Consider the following 24,118-nt stretch of genomic DNA (forward strand, 5'->3'; position numbering starts at 1 on the left):
TTATGAAAATGTTATTAAAGTATTATCCTTGGAGCTTCACTACAAGGTCTCCAGTCTTATTTTTACTAACATTTAAAGGAGGTACTGTACTCATAGAGTTTACAATCTATTTCCATTCATTCATTAGCTACGCTTTCTTTTCTTACCTAGAATGGCTGTGACTGATTCCTTGTGCGGCTTAATGAAGTGATGCAAATTGATTTAAATAAAATTATGTATTTGTGAGTATTTTTTGTGGTGTTGGTGCTGGAGTTATCTACTAATTCATTTTAGGCAGTGCTAGGAGCTTTTAATTAGGAATTGGCCTACCATCACTCAAATAAATATTTCCAATAAAGAAATCTTGGCATTTGCAAAGAGGTGACTAATAGCCGACGAAGGGCATGGCCTTTTCTTCTGACACTAGGCCTGTTCTGACCACCTCTATCCACTCAGGGAGAATAGAAGTAGTCAGTGTCGGACTGGCCAACCGGGATACCAGGAAAACTCCCGGTGGGCCCAGGTGTCAGTGGGCCTCTTGCTTCTAACCATTTGGCCTATTTCATGGTCATTTCCTATTTCTTTATGGGGAAAAAAGAAGCTTAATAGTGGAAGAATAGAGTATAGTATGTAGAGATAAACGACTAGGAGAATAAAGAGGTTGAGAGAGAGGAGGAATAATAGTTTTGAAATTGGGCCCACAGTGTAAGGTTTTCTGGTGGGCCCCTGGCATTCCAGTCCGACACTGGAAGTCGATCAAATAGCCAATGTACCACGGCCCTAAAGGCTTGGGGGTACAGTAGATCTGACTCCCCCCAGTTGGTGGACTGATTTTAAGGACTGTCTGGCTTGAGGAGCTAATGTTTTACATTGTTCTCCTAACTGACAGAGCATTAATCATGGGGCTGCATGATCGGTGTACCAATGATACGGCCTGTTAATATTTGCCCACTACTTTCTGTATCAATGGCACATTTATATAGGATGGCAATACAATTTTCACATATTCTGGCAACCAACATTGACCCTCAGTCAGTATGGGGAATGTCAACTCTTTCTCTTGGAGATTCCCCCTAAAGGAAGAAAATGGAACGTAGTCTTAATGGAGGAGCTCAGCCCTCCGACATGATATTTTAATTATTTGTCTCTCTGTACTGTCTCCTTGCCCCCTTGCAAACTGCACAAAAGCCTGACCTCCTCTACATCATATTCAAATGTACAGCCGCATAGTAGCTATGGTTGGAGATCATTATCACTTCCATTTTGTTACATAATGTGAGTAAATACAAATGGCAGACAGAAATCAACACATACAAGAGTGTGGGGAAGCATACAAGAGAATGGGCACAAGAAATGCATTAAGGAATGCATGCAGTACTATGGGTGCTAATTATGACACAAAATATAAAAAAGATACAATTATAAAGATACATTATATAGTGAATAAAGTAACCCCTCTTGTAAAATATAAGGATATTACTAGTTACCAAGGAGTTTCATGATCATATAAAAACACGAGGCCGAGTGTTTTTATACAGGTCATGGAACTCCGAGGTAACTTCTAATATCCTCATATTTTGCAACAGGGGGTACTTTATTTATTATAATACACAAGTTTCAGTGAGTCATGTGACAGAAATGACATCAGAACTCACCATTTATAACTGATGACATCAGAACTCACCGTTTATAAGGATATAATTTACAGGATATTCATGGCTTTTGTGTATTATAAAGTATATAATGTGATGGACACAAAATGCAGATTGAGCATGCACAAGTACATAAAGGATAGGAAGACAACATTAAATACTAAATACAAGGCATACAGGTAGAAGAAAAAGAAAAGTGAAAGGATAAGATACTATAAGAAGCTGGAGACTAGAAAGTAAGTTTGAGAGATATTTAGAGAGAGAGATAAAGGTAAAACAAGTGGACAGCATAAAAGACATGTAGGGAGAGGAGACCAAAAGGAGAGGAAAAAAACATGGCTCTTGAGGAAATTGTGACAATGAATGTGGTGTTTATACAAATGAGCTGTAGATGTCACTGTGTTCAAGACTAACGGGCAGATTTCTCAAAATGTGAGATTGCTGCACATCCCATACAACTCACCCACTCTCTATTCATTCCTATGGGATTTTTACAAGAGTATTTATGAAATGGTGAACTCTAACTCTCACCCATTGATAAATATGATTCTAAAAATCCCATAGGAATGAATAGAAAGTGGGTACGATTTTCTGTAATGAGCTCCAATCTCACATTTTGAGAATTGTGCTGCATGAAGCTGCAAATAAGGGACTGTTACACCCATACACCAGGGGGGTCCAAACTTTTTGCAACAAGGGCCAGATTTGGTGAGGTGAAAATGTGTGGGGGCTGACCATTCAACCTGACATTCTTTGAACCAGAATTTCAGTCAGTGGGCAGCTTTGAAGGTGCCCCAACATCGTTACATTAATGCTGAATGATCAGATAGAGATAAAGAATTGTTTTTTTGTTTTTACCTGCATATCAGACAATTCAGCTCTTAAAGGTTTTGTTCACCTTTAAGTTAACTTTTAGTATGTTACAGAATGGGTAATTCTAAGCAACTTTTTCAGTTGGTTTTATTATTTGCCTTCTTCTTCTGACTCTTTCCAGCATTCAAATGAGGGTCACTGACCCCATCTAAAAACAAATGCCCTGTCAGGCTACCAATTTATTTATTTTTTTATGGACTTTTTATTACTTATCTTTCAATACAGGCCTTTTTCTATTCATATTCCAGTTTCTCATTCAAATCAGTGCTAGGGTAATTTAGAACCTAGCCATCAGTTCGCTGAAACTGCAAACTGGAGAGCTACTGAATAAAAAGCTAAATAACTCAAAAACCACGAATAATAAAAAATGAAAACCAATTGCAAATTGTCTAAAAGATTTCACTCTCTACTTCATACTAGAAGTTAATTTAAAGGGGAATAGCCCCTTTAATGTTAGTAGAGTGGGCAAAAGATCTTTCCTACAACCAATGGTCGTGGAAAAGATCGCAATAGTAGCGTGTATGGCTACTTTAACAGAGGTTCTGCTACACGAGCTAGAGCCGGGAGTATGAAGCAATCAGCAATTAAGTTCCAAAAAGTTTACAAGGACTAACAAGACTGCAACCTGGAGTATAAAAAAAGCTCTGGGTGCACCCCAATTCAAGCAATGGGTGCAAGGAAATATTGTTGGGGAAGGAAGTAAAAGCTTCTCCTGGCTCCTACTGTGGTGTGGGCTCCCCATTGGAGCAGAGCCCGTTTGGGTGCAATTGGTCCAATCAGCCAGCCCTGGTGCAACCTCTGGGGTAAGAACTTGGAAGATTTTGAACGTTTACAAACTGGACAAGAACCAATATAATCATCAACATCTTGCTTTAATGTTGGACACCAAAGGGTGCAGAAGAGAACAGGTTTTAGTGAGGCCTGGGTGCCTGGCTACCTTAGAAGCATGAGTTTCTAACAGAACTGCCTCATAAAGGTTTTCTGGAACAAAGAGTTTGTCTGGTGGTACATTAGGAGATAGATTAACCTGAGCCTCAGACAAGGAGGAATACAGTGTTGCCACATTGACTTCTTTAGAGACAATAGAATCAGGTTCAGACATCTCTCAAGGATAAGAGACAAAACTTCTGGCGAGAGCATCAGCTGTAGCCAGGCCTGGACTGAGAGTCAAAATAGGCCCTGCCATTCCAAGTACACAGAGGCCCAAACAGCCCTCTACCAGCCCAAACAGCCCCCTACCAGCCCACTATATGGTAACTTTCTATTGAACCATACAGCAGCCCCTCTGGCATTTGCCAGATTGCCAGTCCGGGCCTGGCTGTAGCATTTCTTTCCCCAGGCCTGTAGGTTATTATAAAACTGAAATGAGTAAAAAATTACGCCCACCTGGCCTGTCTGGGATTTAAGCACTTGGTAGACTCAGTATACAAGAGATTTTTGTGATCGGTAAACACAGTAACCATATGTTTAGTGCCCTCCAAAACATGTCTCCACTCAAAGGCCAATATAATGACCAGTAATTCCCTGTTATCAGTGTCATAATTCATCTTTGCAGGAGAGACCTTCCTTGAAAAGAAAGCACAGGAATGAATCTTACTGGTAACAGGGTATTGCTGAGATAAAACTGCTCCTGCTCCAATCTCAGAGGCATCCACTTCTACCAGGAAAGGAAGAGTAGAGTCTGGATGCTGGAGCACCGGAGCAGAAATGAATGCCTTTTGCAATGGTTCAAAGGCCCTTACAGCCTCTTAAGGCCAAATAGTAGGATCTGCCCCCATTTTCGGTGAGGACAGTTATTGGAGCCACCAGATTAGAATTTTTTTTTATAAATTGCCTGTAATAATTGGGTTTTAATTACAAAGTTAAAAACCCCTGTTTTTGTAATGCACTTGCATATATACTAGATACTAGATTACTTATGAGACAGGGGACCAGGGAATGTGCATTGAGCAATCTTTTTGTAGTTCATTTGGCCAGATCAGTAGCACTTCCATTGTATAATTTTACTTAGCCTTAGAGTGCTCCCACAACTCCCACAGCAGCTATGCTGCAGGCCAAGCTTCCATGTGGTTGTAGCACCCCTACACCAGCCCCTATAAATGCTGGTCCCATGCCTTTAAAAATGGCTGTTGGTCTGGGTAGTCTCTGGACACCATTTCACTTGCAGCAGGAGCCTATCAGATAGTACATGTCTCACTTCTTTGATGAGTAGAAAACCTGGTCCTTACATTTTAAGTTGCTTTGTCCACCATCTCATACATCTATTCCTTAAAAAGGGGTTGTTCACTTTCAAAACACTTTTTTCAATTCAGTTGTTTTTAGATTGTTCCCCAGAAATAAAGACTTTTTTCAAGTACTTTAGATTATTTATTTTTTACTGTTTTTCCAAAATCTAAGTTTATAGTTGAATGTTCCTGTCTCTGGTGTTTGAGTCTGGCAGCTCAGTAATTCAGGCGCTGACTCTAAACTGTTACATTTATTTGATCCATTTCTCAGCAGCATCTCTGGAGTATTATCAACTATTGTGTCTAACAGCTGCCTGTAATGAAACCCAGAGATTCTGCTGGGCAGGGACAAAGATAAGAAATGTATCAACTAAATGTATCCATTTAGAACAGTTTACAGGGTCGGCGACCCCCCCTCCCAGGGCTGCTTCATAAGGTGAAAAACGACAATTTACACTTCATTATTAAAAAAACGGTCACACGTAAAAATTAGAAAGTCATTTGAAAAAGTCATTATCTATCTGAAACCAACTAGTTGTTTGAAGGTGAACAACCCCTTTAAATATCAGATTAAGTTAGTATAAACAATGCTCAGTTCCCTCTTCTGCACAAAGGGTTTTATCATCTCATTAAGGGTTTTGTGCCTACAACTATTTTCTTTATACCTCAGCACAGACCCTCAACCCCAGTAGTATATAGAGCTACTTATGTTATGCCTGGAATGTAAACTGTCTATAGCACTGGGTCATGTACAGTATTTTAGGCAGAATTCCAATGCACATGCCCACCCTTCATTTTGCCTCTGTTTTTTTTTTGCCTTGATAAAGTCAGGGACAAAACCTGTGTCGACAAAACTTTTTTTTGAGTGCCTTATTTTTATCCAAATAATCCAGATTTTTACAATTATTTCCTTTTTCTCTGTAATAATAAAACAATACCTTGCACTTGATCCCAACTAAGATATAATTAATCCTTATTGGAAGCAAAACCAATTGTTTTTTTGATTATTTCATGTTTACATAATTTTTTAGTAGACTTAAGATACGAAGATCCAAACGATTCATTATCCGGAAAGCCCCAGGACCTGAGCATTCTGGATAACAGGTTCCATACCTGTAATATATTTGTAGAGTCTTAGCTCACTGCTTTTGTGTATAAAGAACATGATGCACTGTCATACAGTTTTTAAAGCCATATATTTCGTATCTTAAATGAACTGACCTGGCTATTCCAGCTGGTGATGCAGCTCTGCAATGTGACTGAGAGTTAGACGTGTCCTGGAGGCAGCAGGAGCAGAGTGGGCTGCAACAAGGAGTTGGTCATGGGGAGTAGAAAAGACAGAAAAGGCCAAAGAAAAGACTAGTAGAGCAACAGTACAGTAAATGATTGTAGAGACAGTAAGAATATTTCCCTAATCTGTATTGTTAATCGGTGTATGGTAATCACTTGTTTCCATGTAGAACAAAAATTAGCGTAACCCCATCTAGGCTAGATTAGATCTTATCCGGATAGAAAACAGGAGGAACATCAATAACATTCAACACTCTCTGCACAGGATGGGCCTTTGCTATGTGGAAAGGTGAAGGAACGATGTCGTTGAATTACAACTCACTCATGCTGTGTGACTAAATAGAAAGAATTGGATGGCAGAAGACTTTTGAACAAAACCAACAGTGACAGGCTTAATTTTCTCAAAGCACCACTGGGTTATCCTATTCACAAATCCCTGAGGTAGACATATACAGGTGACACAAACACAGCAATTCAGAGGCAGCACCACCTGATGTCCCCATGGAGATAGTTTGGCATACTTCTAGATGCACCCTCAGGATCTCTATGCAACAGTGAATGCAACTAACCTAAGCTCCTATCAGTTTTGTGATTCCTACACTACTTGGTGATTTCTACTTCATAGGTCTCTGCTCCTAGGGTTGCCACCTTTTCTGGAAAAAAATACCAGCCTACCTATATTCTTGCTGTTTATTCCTATTAATAACATTGGCATGAAGCATCATTTTTACCGGCCAGGCTGGTAAAATACCGGCCAGGAGGCAACCCTATCTGCTCCCCAACTTCACCAAGGGCCTCACCACTCTGGGGGCCTCTCCTTGAATGGGTCCTAAGTCCCAGGTTCTCCAGCACCATCAACCCTGTTCCTCAGGTGGAGGCCAAAAGAGGAAGTGCCACCTCTTTTTTTTCCAGCACTATATCACATGTGACAGGAAGGAGTCACCATACTCCTGGGCCAATGAGATACATATGCAGATGAACCAACTTTGATACAAACTCTTCTGCCTAGCAAAAAAGGGAACTGATCCTGTAGGGCAGGAGTGCCCATTCTTTACTAATGCGAGGTCTACTTTTAGTGATGTCCCATTATGATCTACGTCCATAAAAGCTTTGTTAGCATTCTGTTTCATGGACAATATTACTTAAATATTATATTGATTTATGAAAGAATTAATAATGCTATATGTAACAAACAACTATTCCGTATGTAGCCTTAACATAAAAAAAAATATCTGAATGAAAAGCATCAAACAGGAGGGTGATATAGACAAGCTGTTTGTTGACAGTGTCTACTGATCCCCAACTAAAGGTCTACTTGTAGATCCCAATCTACGTTTTGGGCACCACTGCTGTAGGGATTTCTGACATAAGGGCTGTTAAACCATGTCTTGCAAATGACTTATCAGATAAAGCACTATAAATAAGTTGCATGTCTTTAGCAGCAGACCTTTGCTATTCAACCTGTGTCCTAGATTTTCACTTAGCATTGTTCCCTGAGTCAGCATATAAATGTCTGCACAGAATGAAATGCAACTATATATTCCTTAAGGGCCCCATACATGGGGCGATAAAAGCTGCTGGCAGACCATGTCGGCAGCTTTTTGGCCCATGTGTGGGGCCATCCAATGGGCGTCCCCTATCAATATCTGGCCGAAAGTCGGGCAGATGACGATCCTGGCAGGTTAAAAAATCCCATTGGATCGCAGCCGCATCTTTTCGTTGATGCGGTCCCGCGATCTGAACCAATGTTGGGCCTCCATTCTGATCCAATGTTGGGCCCTAGGGCCCACAATCAGATCAGCCCGATATCACCCACTTCAATGTGGGCCCCAATATCGCCCACTTCAATGAGGGCATATCGGGAGAGATTCGTTTGTTTGTGGATCTCCCTGTGTATGGCCACCTTTAGCATGAGACAGTGACAAATGTTTTCAGAATACTGACTTTACTGCTCTTACTGTTATGTGTTATTCACATTCATTTAGACATAGGGATGTTCTTATACACAGGGACATCTGCACTAATAGTTATAGTGTGCTGATCTGTCCATTGCAGTCAGTGGCTCTTAGAGAACCCATTAGAAATCTGAACACCAATTGAAAAATATTTTTCTTCTACTAATATTGTCCTAATATTATCATCATCTGTCCTGGTTTCTTTTATTTTTGCCTCATATTACTGAACAAAGGATTCCTGATTTCCAAATTTTGACAGGACGCCTATATTGTTTACAATAAAAATGTATTTCCCTTTGTTTAGAGACTTTTGAACAGAAAGACTTGGGCCTGATGGTACCTGGGTAGAGCAAGCAGTATCCCTTTCTTAAGTTGTTGGAACACACTGGGAGGAGGCAAGTGGAGTGATGTTCTGTAGCTGTGCTGTGGCAGTGGTTGTATTCCCTGTACGGGCAGGTTTGTCCATTGCACCAAGCAACTGATATATGGATTGCAGTGTACTCTCTTATTCAAAGCACTTGACTTCTTTATCCAATACCATGATTTTTCCTGATTTTTATATTAATTGTTTAACAGAATTTAGAAATAAGAGTAGTGAGCTATTTTCCCTTGAAATTTTTGTTGTGCATAAGCTCGGCACCCGCAAGTAAATACGGCCTTTCCTTCTCCTTTAAATAACAAAATGCATCACAAACATGCATAAGTATTTTTTAATAGTGTTTAATAGAATTTAGAAACAAGAGTAGTGCTTTATTTTCCTTTTTAATTTGTGTTGTGCTTCAGCTTTTAGACATTAAAACACCAAGGGGCAGATTTATCAAGGGTCAAAGTTCGAAGTTAAAAAAACGTGGAACTTCGAATTCAAAAAGACCAACCGAATAGAGGTCGAAGGTTTTTGGGGGTCAAAGTGGTCTGTATTCGGCCTACTTTGAATCGTACAATCGAAGGAATAGTGCCTTCGGTCTACTTCGATTCGAAGTTTTCTCCCCAAAATACTTCGATCTCTCAAACACCACCAATTGCCTCCATATAGGTTCTAGGAGGTCCCCCATAGGCTAAAACAGCACTTTGGCAGCTTTTAGGTGGCGAATGGTCGAAGTTTTAAAGAGACAGTACATGATAAATTTCGATATTCGAATTTCGAAGTTTTTTTCAACTTCGAATCGAAGTTGGACTATTCCCTAGTCAAAAATAGCTCGAAATTCGAAGTTTTTAGCTTCGAAAACTCAATTCGACCCTTGATAAATCTGCCCCCAAGTGATTCAAAAGCCTACAATAAACACCCCCCACAATAAAACAGCAGTAAAGCACGATCCTGTAAAACAATCAAGCCCTTAAAGGGGTTGTTCACTTTTGAGTAAATGATGTAGAGAGTGTTATTCTGAGACAATTTGCAATTGGTTTTAATTATGTATTACCCTAGCAACCATGCATTGATCTGAATAAGAGACTGGGATATGAATACTTGAGGCCTGAATAGAAAGATGAGTAATAAAAAGTAGCAATAACAATATATTTGTAGCCTAAGGGCTCTTACTGACGAGTGGTTGAAGCTGCGCTCCCCTGCGTTCTGTTTTTCTGCGTTCAGCCGCAGGGGAGCGCAGGAATAGATGAATTTAGTTTTTTTCAATGGGGCTGTACTCACACAGGCGCGTGTAGGCGCCGAACGCAGGTTGAGGCGCAACATGCTGCATTTTTCCTGCGTTCGGCGCCTACACGCGCCTGTGTGAGTACAGCCCCATTGAAAAAAGCTAAATGCGTCTATTCCTGTGCTCCCCTGCGGCTGAACGCAGAAAAACGGAACGCAGGGGAGCGCAGCTTCAACCACTCATCAGTAAGAGCCCTAACAGAGAATTTACCTTTTAGATGGGGTCAGTGACCCCCTATTTGAAAGCTGGGAAGAATGAGAAGAAGAAGGCAAGTAATTCAAAAACGACAAAAAATAAATAATAAGACCAATTGAAAAATTGCAGTTAAAGGTCCCCATAGACGCAAAGATTTTTCTTAACTGAACGACTGATTTTAGAGAAATCCGACCAATCCATCAAATTATCGTGAAGTTAGTGGGAATTGCCAAGCAGGCAGCTCCCCTTTGTTTTCCTGGCAATATCTCCTGAAATGGTCTTTTTTGTTGATGGACAAAACGTATATTTAAACAATCGTTTCGAGATAATCGTGGTCTCACGATAACTAAAAGATCTTTACATCTATGGCCAGCTTAACTTAAAGGTGAACCACCCCTTTAAATAATAAAAGGCATATATGCATTATGCTTATGTGCATAGATCAATCCCACAATTTGAGGCTTTTAGAACTGTTTTTTAGAACTTTTAGAACTGTGCTAAAAAACGGTCAATTACTATTGCTACCTTGTAGATTACATTTTTAATAATAAAACCTTTTCCACACGTGTAATAAGCAGCTATCTAACCTCTACACAGATTTTATAATCATGTGGAAGCTGCAAGTAAACAAACACAGGATCTTCCCGTGGGCTGGGCTCGCCATTAGGAATCTGAAAGGAGAAACGCTGCAGGAGAGTCGTGAAGAAGAGGAACAGTTCCATCCTGGCCAACTGCTCTCCTAGACAAACACGGCGACCTGCAAACAACAAATGTAAGTGTAAATTTAAAAGAAGAGCATGCATAAATATTCAAAGTCAAACTTTCTGGAGATCAAGGGAAGTTTTAGGGTAAGGGCACATGGGCAGATTCGGGGAGATTAATTTCCCCGACCTGCCTTCCCCTACCTTCTTGTCGCCAGCGGGATGGCACTCGTAGCGCTTAGTTTTCCCGAAGTCGTCCGAATTCACCTCATGAGGAAACTTCAGGCGACTTCGGAAAATGAAGCGAGGCGAGAGCCATCCCACTGCTTATTTTTCATTGTAGCAGACGGGGAGGTAGGGGAAGACGTCCCGAAGAAGAGGCGATTTGTCGCAGGGCAACTAATCTCCCCGTGTGTCCTTACCCTTAGGCCACTGACATACAAGAATATTAGTTGCCCAGGGCCCTTAGGCTGATGACACTTGGGTCATTTTACTTACGCTCTCAGATTGAAAAATGTCCTCACTTTTGGTATAGGATTAAAATTAACTTTCGGTAAACTACCTAAAAAGGAATATCATTTACTTAGTAGATATAGCCAATGTATAAATACTGTATTATGGTCATACTTATTCAGTGCTACTAATTGTATGCAGTAATTGTATTGCAGATTTATGCACAGCAAGTCCCTGACCCCTTGAGCACATAAGTCTGATGCTTGAGGCAAGGTGGTGAGATGTCAGTGGTGCATGTTCCATTGCCTTTTCTAGTTTTGTATATGGATTATTTTTATTATTATTATTACCTGCAGAGAATGCCATAAATGCTTCTCTTTTCAAAAACTTGCCATCGTTATCAAGAAAATGCTCCGGATAAAAATGAAAAGGCTTTTCCCATACTTTCTCATCTTTAAGCACAGAGGACAGGTTGGTCATAATAAGGACGCCCTACAGAAAAGCAAATCAGATTAAATTAGCTTGGTGTCACCATACTTAGAATCCCTTTGCTTATGTCCTCAAGAAGCCTACTGACCATGAATTTATGTATAGCATCCACAAAAAGGCTTTCAGTTGTGCCTGTGTACCAGCATAACACATATTAACAATCTGACCAGTACAAGATAAACACGTTTAATCAAACTACATATATAGTTTTTTGAAAAAAACTGCAGGTTTTAAAAAAATCCCTTACTTTGTCAAATGGGTTCTTTCACTGAGGGAGGCCATACTGTGACTATAACAGAGACTCTAATATGCAAATTTTAGGAGCATGCTCAGATTGTAACACTGCTTTGAGTATTCTACCCAGAATGCCTTGTTTACGTAAACTCCTCCACTAGAAGTATCAGGATATTTCCCTATCTTGTCCCCTGCTGGTGATGTTATTATGCAAATGAAGGGCACATACTAACTTCCAGCAGGTGGCAGCACTACTGAACAGCAGCTAACACAGAGGTTTAGCTTAGAAGGGTTGATAATCAAGCAAGGAATTTCAACTGAGCATGTGCGAGATTTCAGAGCTGCAGTTGGATGTGAAGATATAGGTAGGAGGAGACAGTGAAATCCAAGATGTCTGCCTCAGCTAGAACTGCAGGGGAGATAGGGGGGATCTTGCAGAAAGTATAGTGAGCTGATCATTTACATTATACAAACAATTCTGTTTTAAAAATCAAATTTCTTGAACTTTCACATAGTGTATTTACTTAGTAAATGATTTTGGTCATGATTGGTGCCCTTTATGGCTTTCATAATCTAATACTGAGTATAAGTTATTGCCTGTACCAAGCTGGGTTTGAAAGACTTTAGTTGTATTGAATCTTTAGCAGAAATCTGGGCAATCATGCACATGAAAATTGCCAGATATCTGATTTTAAGCAACCTGATACATGACTGCTTCTCTACCCTGCGTTATAAGGAACTAATAATGTACAATATAAGAAATCTCAAAATATTTCAGCAACATGTAATCCAATGTAAACTATTAGAGAACTGGACTGTACTGCAGTTGGGCATTCAATACATTTTTTTAAATATAGAAAAAATAACTATGAAACTTGAATAAGATTTTTAGATGACCTACTTTTGGGATGAAAAAGCCTTGGATATGTGTGTCTCTGTATGTCATATGTGGCACAGAGAGAGGGATTATATCTGCATAACGCTGGATTTCATGGATTACTGCATTGGTATAAGGCATCTGCAACACATCTGCCATTGTTGGCTTCCTGGTTCTTCCAATCACTTGGTCGATTTCCTCATGCACCTTTCCTAAAAGCAAGAGAAAATACTCAGTGTGCTATTGTTTTGAAAGCTTTTCGAAAGCTACACTCAACAGAAAGGTTGCATGTCCACTGTGTTCCTCTGTCCAATGGAACCTGGGAATGAAATTTCTTTAGACTACTGGAAATTGCATTGTAATTAGAATGCAATTTATCCCTTGGTCAGCGAGAATGGGATATATTTGGCTCACCTAGCGGTTAACTCAGACAGTAAGGTTGTAAGAACCAAATTTCTTGTATTCTACATAATACCCAAACTTGTTTGTAAATATGAAATAAACAGTGCATAAAAGGGGTCTTTTACAATGCCCAACTAAAAGCCACAGTTGTCCATTTTTTTATTTTTACCCACTGCACGGGGCATTGTGCCAATTACCACAGGCCTCTGTGATTGGTTTCAGAGCCATAAGGCTCTTTCATCCAACACTCAGTGCATCCCTTAGTGCTCTTGCACTTACACGCTTCCTGGGGTCTTGACCCCTTTTGTCTTTTGTGCTCATATAGGATATTATCATATTTATTATTATAAAGTCTCAATTATGAAGCAAGTTCAGAAGTCAATAACATACTCCACAGCAGAGAGTGACCACTGGGAGATCTTCATAAGATGGATTGAAGCATTGATTTTACTACCTGGGGCATCAAAGATTTCTTGGAAGGTTGCAAGAAAAGCAGCAGCATTATGGAAAAGATTAACATACTCCCAAAGAGGAAAAGCCCAGACAAGAGCCTTCCCAAAGAGCACTTGTACTGATTCAGAAACCTACCACAGGTATCAGGATCCCCTGTATAACGGGTGGGGCAGGAATCTTGGCACTTGAGGATTGAGCCACTCCAAAAGGAGGTACAACTGGTGCCGGTGGAAGAGGAGGTGGAGCTGGAATCCCCTGACGTTGAGACCATCCAGACAAGTGGAAAAATGCAGAGCTGCAGAGTCCGAGACAGATGCAATTGATGTGCCTCTTAAATCTATAGATGCTTAAGAAGAGCTTCCCGAACAAATTCCAAGGAAGCAGCTGGGCTGGCAGCCTACAATGGCTTTATCTTTCTCAAGCTAACTGTCATAATCTGTGTGGCAAGAACCAGCTAGAAAGATTGCAGGAGAGCCCTGCAAGGGACTGGCTTTTACTAATACTGTTAGGGAAAACCTGAACACAGCAGAGTTTGATCCAAAGCACGCTACAGACAAGAGTTATACAGAATCAGAGTTAAGAGAAGGCAAGGAGTCAGGGCAGGCAATGTACAGACAGGAGTCAGTAACAAGGGGATCAGAACCAGGAACAAGGCAAGGCAGAACTATAGAAAACAGAACCAGCTTAGGCTCAGAATTTAGAAAAGAACTACCCTTTCAATTCACAGTGGCATGACAGTGTAACGCAGAGCATGCACATCTGCGCTGTGACGTGATGAGGTGTGTGTATTGTGTCCCAAGGCATGCACAAGTGTAGAATGGATGTGTGTCTTTTTTCAACCTAAATTACTATGTTGGTATGTCAGGTTGGTTTCTTTATTGGGGGTTGCTACTTTTCTACATTCCTTGTCTACATAGATAAAAGCTCTGTACAAATGAGCAGTCCTGGGTTATTAGAGAATTCACAGTGGGTCAGACTAACCACAGAACACCATGGGTTACACAAGACATCCATGGCCGGATTTACATAGCGGATGCCCCTAGGCCTTCTGTCGTTCGCCGCCCTGGTCCCCTCCCCTTTATTTGTACAAATTTTTAACATCAGGTTTGGAGCAATGGAGATTGGTGGACAGGAAAATGAAAAACTATTGTATCTCCTTTGCACAGGGTGGGACTGGGGGGCCCGGGGCCCACCAGGCTGCTGTTGCGGGGTCCCCCCTCCAGGTCCCCTGCTGAACTGGGCCCCCTGCCATGCGGGCCCCCCTCCGGGTCCGTTGCCGAGCCGGACCCCCCGCCACGTCCCCTGCCGAGCTGGGCCCCCGGCCAAGCCTGCCACCCGCTGCACTGTGCATGCGCACTTTGTATTTGGCGTGACCTGCCCGATAAAGGGAGGTCGCGGCAGGGAGATTCTGCTGGGAGATTCGGCAGGGAGCGGATCTAGGCTGGCGGGGCCCACAAGAGCCAGGGGCCCACTGGGTTTTTCCCCTGCCTCTGCATCCCCAGTGTTTCAGAACCAATGTGGGTGTGGTTGGGCAGCATGCCTCCCCCTAAAATCCTGCCACCCTAGCACCAGGCCTTCTTGGCCTTTTCACAAATCCAGGCCTGAAGATATCTTTTGAAGTGGAGAAGGAAGTGGAGCTTCCAATAAGTGTGAAAGTAGCCCAATGGTGATCTCTGGTACATGCTATAAATGAAATGACTCTGTGTGACCTGACACATTTTCACCCTATACCCTCATAATTAGTGAGGAAAATAACTTTTGTGTGTTTGAAGCTACTTTGTAGGACGCCCATTTCCTAATCTACCCATTCCTCTAGAGAACAAGATGCAATGGGTTGGTCCCCCACTCTCAGCAAAGGGTAATAAATGTCTACAACAGAATACAGTTGAGAGTTACAGAGAGCATATAATGTATATATATATATATATATATATTTAGCTCTTTTTATGACACAACAAACTTACTTTGCACATTTGGATACAGCAACATAAATAGCAGGCCCCATCTCAGGGTTGTGGTTGTAGTTTCTGTGCCAGCTGAAAATAAGTCAGCTATAGTTAACAAAAGATTCTGCTCATTAAAATTACTGTCTTTAACTCCTTTTGCCTAAAAAAGAAAGAGTATCTTAATGTTAGGTACCAGTCAGTAACTTCTCTATCATGACCTCACTATGTTGAAATAATTGTGCTCCCCTGAATTTTCTTCCAGTTATTGTCAATATGTTATTATGTCTACTGAAATGCATGTTCTTATTTATGATTTTTAGTAGAAGTAATGGCATTTTGTCATGCATTTCTCTGAGGGCCACTGAGTTCAAACACAGATCTGAACTCTCAACCAGGCAAAATAAAAAGGAACCAGTTAAAACAGTCAAACATGTTAGAATGGTCAAAAACACACAAATAAACATAAATAAGCACATGCATTTCAGTAGATGCACATTTAAATGCTGACAGATGAGAACACTAGGGTGTTAGAATAGATCTCTAATTCTGGAATAGCTAGAAAAGGAATAGAGGATAATGATTTTGCCCCAGGTTCACTTATGAAATATTGTTAACACTCTCTTCTCTGTTCTCTGTTTTAGAGTGCTGCATTCTTTTTTCTCACTACCTCTACATCATATTAACACATGCCTTTGAATCACATTTGACTGCTTCACTGACCATTCCTACAGTCAATGGCAGATTATGTTTCTTCTCTTTCTTCATTAGGACCTCCTTGAACACAGGATGAAGTTGCCAAGCCAAATCTTTATCCTTACCGACCCTAAACACTTATCAGCTCATTCTACTTTATTCCTGAATACTTTCCACATCTCACCTAAATTATTCAGCCTTCCTTTTATGCTTATTCTGGTTATGTGAGTTTTAAATAAAGGGTCCTGTGACCTTCTTTCTGACAGCCAATCACACGGTTCTCTCTTTAATGTATTTAATTACAGTGTATATTCCATATCTACTGTTCTGGTAAAGCTTATCTGTAGATAGTATTGTAACTCATGTTTCAGTTGTTCCTTTTCTCTATCTCCAGGTCTTCCCGTGTAAACATACCTTTTTCATCTCAAGCATAAAGGCATCAATAAAATCCCTTGTGTTCCCAGAATCCCATGTTTGCTGATGCTCATTGATAATTTCTTTTAGATATTCAAACATACGTATCCTAGGTTGGAAAAACAACTTGGCTAGGACCCGAAATTTGGATGACCAAGGAAATAAACTTAAAACCTAGATACACAAATAAAAGCAATATAATGTCCAGTGTAACATTGTACATTTCCAAACTATATCAAATTATATCTTGGATAAAGTGATACTTCAAAGTATCACACAGTTCTTGCCTATGAAATAATATTTATCAGAATAATCTTAAAGTTTGTGGTCACCTTGGGCTAATCAAGAAGCCCAAAATATAATCCTATTTTAAGCTTTTGTGCTCCTTTTATTAATTCTTATACTAAATGTGGAAATTTTGCAGACCACTGAAAACTATGTGGCCACCCAAATGATGTTGATCCCATAAAGTTAAGTTTAAACCACCACATGTCTATATTGAAAAATGTTGAGCTCTAATATAACCCAGGAAATAGGAACAGCAAAAGCAATATGTTTATGAAATGTAAAACTGTCAAATTAAATATCTGTAATTAAAACATGTTAATTGTCTTTAATTACCTGGGGCATTGTCCCAGATTCTGATTTTACAATTTCTTCATTTAAACTCAGTAGCTTTTGGAACTTCTGATCATCATATTCAAATCGTTCACCAAATGTGATAGAGCAGATAACGTTACTAACTGCTGTGTTCAGTAAAACATGTGGGTCAAAGGAACAACCTGCAAAAATCCAGCATAAAGTATTAGAAAACTTCACTTACAAACATCTGCATCTCCTAATAGGATACTAAATTCATTTTTCCTGCAGATGCAATTTTGCAGAATGGGGCACCTTATTTATAGTGAATAAAGTGCACCATTTTGTAAAATATAAGGATAGTATAAGTCCTTGCCAATCTGTGAGATTTTCCTTTAGCAATATTGATTAGGAGGCCAGATAGGTATTATTAGAGTAGTAAAGTTCTATAAAGATGCTAGATAAGTGGGCACTGAACCAATGTTGGACCTCAAAGGGGCACTTGAACTTGAACCATAAAATTCCCATAATATCTACTATAGATAAACTTCAGAGATCCATACATTTTTTGTTGTTCATAGCTTTATGATCTCTTTTATAAAGTGTAAGAGGCATTGGTTCTGGTCGTCTCAATAGATATAGCTAACAAAACTGTGGGCCAAGTCAGGATTCTCCTATTTTTAACCCCTGGGTTAATGATTTGATCATAATGGAAATGAACAGAGACCCGGTGTAAGGGGACCACATCAATATGCTGATGCAGCCCTCACCCAATGGGATTTTCAAACCTGCTATATTGATATCTGCCTGATATATACTGAGATATCATTTAGGCAGGATCAACTGATGGTCTCTTAAATAGTCCAATAAGATCCAGAGTCAGCAGCTTTAAGTACCCAGAGCATGGGGAATTTTGGATCTCGGGATCGTCATATTCAAAGCCTTCATCAAATATGATAGAGCATTCTGTGGTCTATTTTCTTATTGCAAGTCTTTAAAAACAGTTTTCTGACCTTGGTGAGACTGGAACGCAGCGCACAGGTACCCAGCTTCTTCTCCCACTCTCTCCTCCAGGGATTTTTTTCCCATTCCCAAATCCCTCAGTGTAGACAAGGTAAATCTTCTTAGGTCCTTCCAAGGTTGGCCATAATTTGCAAACACCACAGCTGGTCAAGAGACAAGAAATACATTTCTTTGGGTGCTGCTTGATTGGACACTGACATTGCATAGTTACAATGTCACAAGCCACCCCAGGTAGAAATGCAGTAAAAGTAAATAAGGCATTGTATGATAAAAGTCCTTCCAATTGGTTGCATATAAAATGAAATGCAAAGAGTACAGCGCACCTAAATTCTGTCTGAAGGAGGACCATGTTCAATTAGCAAATTTTCAGAGAACTGAACTAGTAAGTAATACAATGAAATACATTTATAAAAAGTGCACAAATCTATACAAAAGGCATATATTTTATATTTCATTTTATACATGTAAAGAGCACCTGTCGGCACTCCTTCCCGCTTCAGCGCCGCCAGCAGGATGGCTACGCCCAGGCAACGCACGTGGCACGTTCTGACACCAGTACATCATAACGCATGCGGCATCAAAACCTGCAATGTCAGCGCATGATGCATGACGTCATCACGCTCGTTTGGCATGAAAATCAGCCTTTAAAAGATGCCAGAGCCCTACAGACCTTGCTCTATTATAGGTTCAACTTTTGTGTTCCTGGCTGTGTTATTATCGATTCTGACTTTGATTCCTACTCTTGAACTCGACCTGTTAAAATGACTAAGACTCTTGCTGCTTGAACTGACCTCTGCCTGGATTTGACTTCGATATTTCTTAACCCCTTGGATACGGTAAACTGTGTTTGGTGTCTGCTGCTTCCTCCTTGGTCCGCAAAATCCTAAGTGGAGCCCTGGGCCCTGACAATACAACTCTATCTCTATAAACAGCCCTGTATATTGCAAACAGTATTAGTACGGGAACAATACTATATGGGGACAATACAATGCAATAGCTTTAACATAAATAATGACTCATATCCAGAAATCCCAGTCTCAAGCATTGCAGATAATAGATCCTATACAGGTATGAGATCTAATATCCAACATTCTTGGGACATGAGGTTTTCAAAATAGGAAATCTTTCCATAATTTGGACCACCATACATTAGGTATGCTAAAACTAATTTACACATAATTTACACATTAATATTAATATGGATTCATGCAGCTTAGTTGACATCAAGTAAGTACTGATTTATTATTACAGAGAAGAATGAAATTCTTAAATAACATAGAATTACTTCCCTCTGGGGTTTCAAGGGATCCCATACCTGTACATGGGCATTTACAAACATTATATACTCATAGAGATTTCTTTCTACATAAACCACCACATTTGTGCCCTGTATTTTTTTTGTACCTGATACAAAGTAGAGCTCTCTTTACATTGAGATATAAATTCACTACCTTTGTTGTTTCCACTGAAACCAAGGATTTCAAACATGTGAATTTTAGGACGATCTGCTATGTCCTCTGACTTCTGTATCAAAGCCTCCTTCATTACTTCAAATCCATTGAGCACCACCACGGGTTTCCAAAAGACCTGCAGGCTCATCACGTTCCCATACTGTTTAGTGAGCTGGAACAAGGAAAGAATACAATAAATAAATAAATGTAAAATGTTGTCAGCAGCACAACTGAGACTGCCTGGTCCCCCCACAAAAAAAAATCTTCTGAGGGGACCTGCACTCACTACAACCTGCCCTCACTGCTTCCCACTCAATTGCATCTCTAACCCACTAGCTCCAAGTAGGAGAGCAGCCGATGAGCAGCATTTCTGAACAGGTATAAAGGGCCTCCTGTTTCCCAGGCCCCCCTGAGACCTCATGGGTCTCCTCCCTTTATAGTAACACTACTGAATGCTGTATAAAGTTGTAGAAGTATGCTTATGTTTATACAGTAGCTAAACTAGAATTAGTAAGCAAAAAATGTTGGTTCAGTTACCAGCTAGTTCTAGAACACGAACAAAAATGCAACACTGCCAAGGAAAATGCATGTCACATGGAGATGCTGTGAAGCTGCCTCTAATCAGTTACTTTTATCAGGCCACCTGCACTAACTGCATTTGAGTACTGATGCTTTGGAACTGACACTTCATAGTTTAATAGCAATGATCTCCAGTCTATGACAAGTAAACAGTAAAATAGTAATTACAATAAAGAAATCCACATGGAAAAAAATCACAGTGAGGGTTACACTTACCTGTTTGAAGCCAATGTGGAGGTTTCTAAAGTTCACCTGCAGCAGATTCCCCACAAAGGGCTTGGAGGGAGGACCGGGAGGGTAATTTTTGGCAATATTTCTGCGCTTCGTGTAATCCAGCAGCAGAAGGAAAAAGGTGAAAGTGATGCCCAGTGTGAAGACATTGCACCCAAAGAAAAATGAGCAGAGCTGGGACAAAAGGCCCATTGTGTCAGAGTCCCCTGTTCTGCAGAATTTGTTTTTGTGGTTTTCCTTTACTTACATGTGCACTCAGTATATTGTATATCTCTTTTTTTCCAGTTCCTTTCATCTGCTATATATGAAACAGATATAAATATCCCTACTTTTAAGTCTTTAGTTACAAGCCCTACCAGTAAATACAGCTCATGCTGCCTGCTGAATATAAACTAGCCGTAGATCTTGTTTTGCACGGAAACAGGCAGGACTGGCTGCTCACAACAGCTCACACTTTACTGCCAGCTTGAACAATCCAATCAGTATCAACTTCCCTGTTCAGCCTCCTGGTCAGAGTGGAATCTGTATTACAACCCTGTACAGATAAAGTTCCTGAATACTTGCCAAGCCCAATCCACATTTGATTCTCCCTCTGTTGGTAACAACATTACAGATTTTTATTGCACATGTGCAGTCAACTCTCTGGGATTCCAATCTGTTACTAAAATGTAAAGGAGTCCTTTACCCATAAAGCCTTACAATACCCCATGCGCTTTTCTTGTGTCTCATGGGCATGGAATATATTATAGTACAAAGTTCCACTGCTAATATCAATATACTTATAGCTAAAGGCCCCCATAAACGGGCCGATAAAAGCTGCCGAGTCTCAGTGTGTTGGGCCATCTGACGGGATTCCCTAATCGATATCTCGATCTGGCAGGTTAAAAATCCCATCAGATTGCGGACGTATCTCTGTGTGTATGCGGTCCCGCGATCCGACCACCCGTATCAGATGTATCATGATCCAATTATTGGGCCCTAGGGCCCACGATCAGATCAGCCCGATATCACCCACCGCAATGTGGGCACATCGGGGAGAGAACCACTCGTTTGGCGATGTCGGCAAGAGAGTAGATCTCTACGTCTATGGCCACATTTAGGGAGTTTAGACATTCCATGATAAAACCAGAGACACAACTCATGTAAAAAAAAATTCTTTTGGAATCCCCTCTTTTTCTCACAATATATTTTGCTTGGGGTATCGGGACCTACTGCCTCTCACTGCATATAATTTACTAGGAGTACTCAGGGGTGCTTCGCCAATGAGGCAAGTTGAGGCTGTCGCCTCAGGCGGCAGCGCCCCACTAGGTACCAGGGGCAGCAAAAATGCTGCTCCTGGTACTTTAAGAGTGAATATCCAGGGAGGGGGGGCAGCAGCAACTGCTGCTGCCTCAGGCGGTGGAGGGGCCCAGATCGCCCCTGGGAGTACCAGTAGCCATGGCCTCTCACAGTGTAATATACTTGTAGTGTCTGTGTTCACTACTCTCAGTGTATTTGAGGTACTGTCCTACATTTTTACAGCCATACATTTTTTTAGCTTTATTGAACTAACATACCAGCTGGTGATACAATTCTGCAATATGACGTGTCCCAGAGGCAGCAGGTGTGGGGTGGGATGTGGCAGGGAGTTGGCCATGGGGAATGTGACAAAGAAAAGACTAATAGTAGTGCAACAGTACAGTAAATGATAGTAGAGACAGTAAAAGTATTTCCCAAAATGTTATAGTGGTTGCACCAATTGTTATTGTTAATTGGTGTATAGTTAAACCCATCTAGGCTAGAATAGACCTTGTCCGGCTAGGAAATAGGCAGAGCATCGGTTCCATTTGACCCTCTTTCCACAGGATGGGCCTTCACTATGTGGAAGGGCGAAGAGATTGAGTTGAAGTAATACTCACTTATGCTAAGGATATGTATGTTTTATAACCTTTCATGTCAATAAAAATATTGAAACAAAAGCTAAATAGAAAGAAATGGACGCCAGAAGTTCCTTGAACAACACAAACATTAACATGCTTTATTTTCTTAAAGCACCTCAGGGTTGCCATACTCGCATATACTTGAGGTAGTCATACAGGCACAGGTCAGGAATAAACACAGCAATTCAAAGACAGCACAACCTGATGTCCCTGTAGAGATAGCTAGGCATGCTTCTAGATGCACCCAGGATCTCTATGCAATGACCTGGATCCTCACACATTGGATCAAGAAATACACATAGCCTAAGTGCCTGTTAGCTTTGTGATTCCATACGCTATAGGCCAGTCATGGTTGAGGGGAGAAATGCTTCACTTTCCTAGAAAGTGCTATGACAGGGAACAACCTTGTTCTGACTACGACTCATTCACATGGTCCCTGCTTCCCGACTTCACCAAGGTTTTTACCACCCTTGGGACTTCTCCATTACTGGAGCTTACCAGGCTCCCCAGCTCATCCATCCTATTCCTCAGATGGAGGCCAAAAGAAGAAGTACCACTCATCAGATGAAGCACTATAAATAAGCTGCATTTCTATTGTAGTCCTATGCTCTCCTTCCTCTGTCCTAGATTTCCACTTAGGAGTGTCCCAAAGGTAAATCACGATCTACCAGTAGACCTTTAGCTGGTGATCAGTAGATCACAAGACACTGTCAACAAACATCACCCTCCTATTTCACGCTTTTCATTCAGATATTTATTATGTTAAGGTTAGTTTATTATGTTAGTGGTTTGTGAAATTTAGCAATACCCATTTTCTCATAAATCACTATTTAAGGAATATCCTCCATGGAACAGAATGCTAACTATGCTTTTATGGATGTAGATCATAATAGGAAAACATCACTAAAAGTAGACCTCGCATTAGCAAAGTATGGGCACTCCAGACATAAATGTCTGCACAGACTGAAATGCAACTATACTGTATTTTCCTATTGCTGTTGCCTTTCTGCCTCCTGTGTCTTTATTTCATGAATCATATCTGCTTTAATTGTACTTTGCCTGAGGGAGTGACAAATGTATTTGTCACCAACTTTGGTGCTCTTAGAGAGTGAACTTTGAGAATACCTGGTGGTCTAGGGATGCGGCAGAGACGCCTGCCGCATCCTTTCTCCTTGCCTGTCGATACCTAAATGCCGTGCTTGCATCGCTTCTGGGTATGATGCAACACTGCCTCTGATGTCATTGTGCATTGGAGCGCAATTTTAATAATTAAAGGGCCCACGACCAGTAACACACTGCCCATCATAGGTCTATTTTCATAGTTCCTGGGTGCGACTTCTAGTTTGTCTTGCCTGTTCCTGATCTTGCCTGTCCCTGACCATTCCCAGTTTGCTGCCTCTCCTGACCTTAGCCCATTATTTGACTACTCTCTTGGATCCTGTTTCTGTACTGCAATACTCAAAACTTGGTTTTGACCCGGCCTTTGACCCAGTCTACACTCTCTACTCCTGATTCTGTACTGCACTGCCCCATTGGTATCGACTCGGCCTGTCCCTCGACCACGCTCCTTGTTCCCCATCCTTCTAGTGCATGTTTGGTTCCCTTGCCTGCCCAGAACTCTCCCCTTAGTCCTCTCACTAGAAGACTTGGTGGCATCCAAGTAGCTGAGGGCTCCTCCCAAAGCGAAAGGCGACAGTTATAGGTAGAAGCGTAAGCCGGGACCAAGTCCTTGGTGTTATTTCTGGGGATTGGGCTACACTACATTACAGGAACACTGTTTTATGTGTAATTCAGTAAAACACAGGGATATTACTATACACAGTGACATCTCCAACTCACAGTTCTCCCCACAACTT

General features: G+C 40.9%; 1 protein-coding gene across 1 annotated transcript; it reads right to left on the bottom strand.

The window, feature by feature from the left end:
- Positions 1-10,157: 10,157 nt before the first annotated feature.
- LOC108715778 (cytochrome P450 2D17) lies at positions 10,158-20,828 on the bottom strand. The gene is made up of 9 exons (XM_018261235.2): positions 20,329-20,828; positions 19,534-19,705; positions 18,073-18,225; positions 17,102-17,262; positions 16,481-16,654; positions 15,392-15,533; positions 12,597-12,784; positions 11,323-11,464; positions 10,158-10,575 (listed from the first exon to the last, which is right to left on the bottom strand). Exons 1-9 carry the CDS (start codon positions 20,533-20,535, stop codon positions 10,397-10,399), a joined length of 1,518 nt encoding a protein of 505 aa, XP_018116724.1. The 5' UTR covers positions 20,536-20,828; the 3' UTR covers positions 10,158-10,396.
- Positions 20,829-24,118: the final 3,290 nt, after the last annotated feature.

Source organism: Xenopus laevis, chromosome 4S, assembly GCF_017654675.1.
Source record: "Xenopus laevis strain J_2021 chromosome 4S, Xenopus_laevis_v10.1, whole genome shotgun sequence".
NCBI lineage: Eukaryota > Metazoa > Chordata > Amphibia > Anura > Pipidae > Xenopus > Xenopus laevis.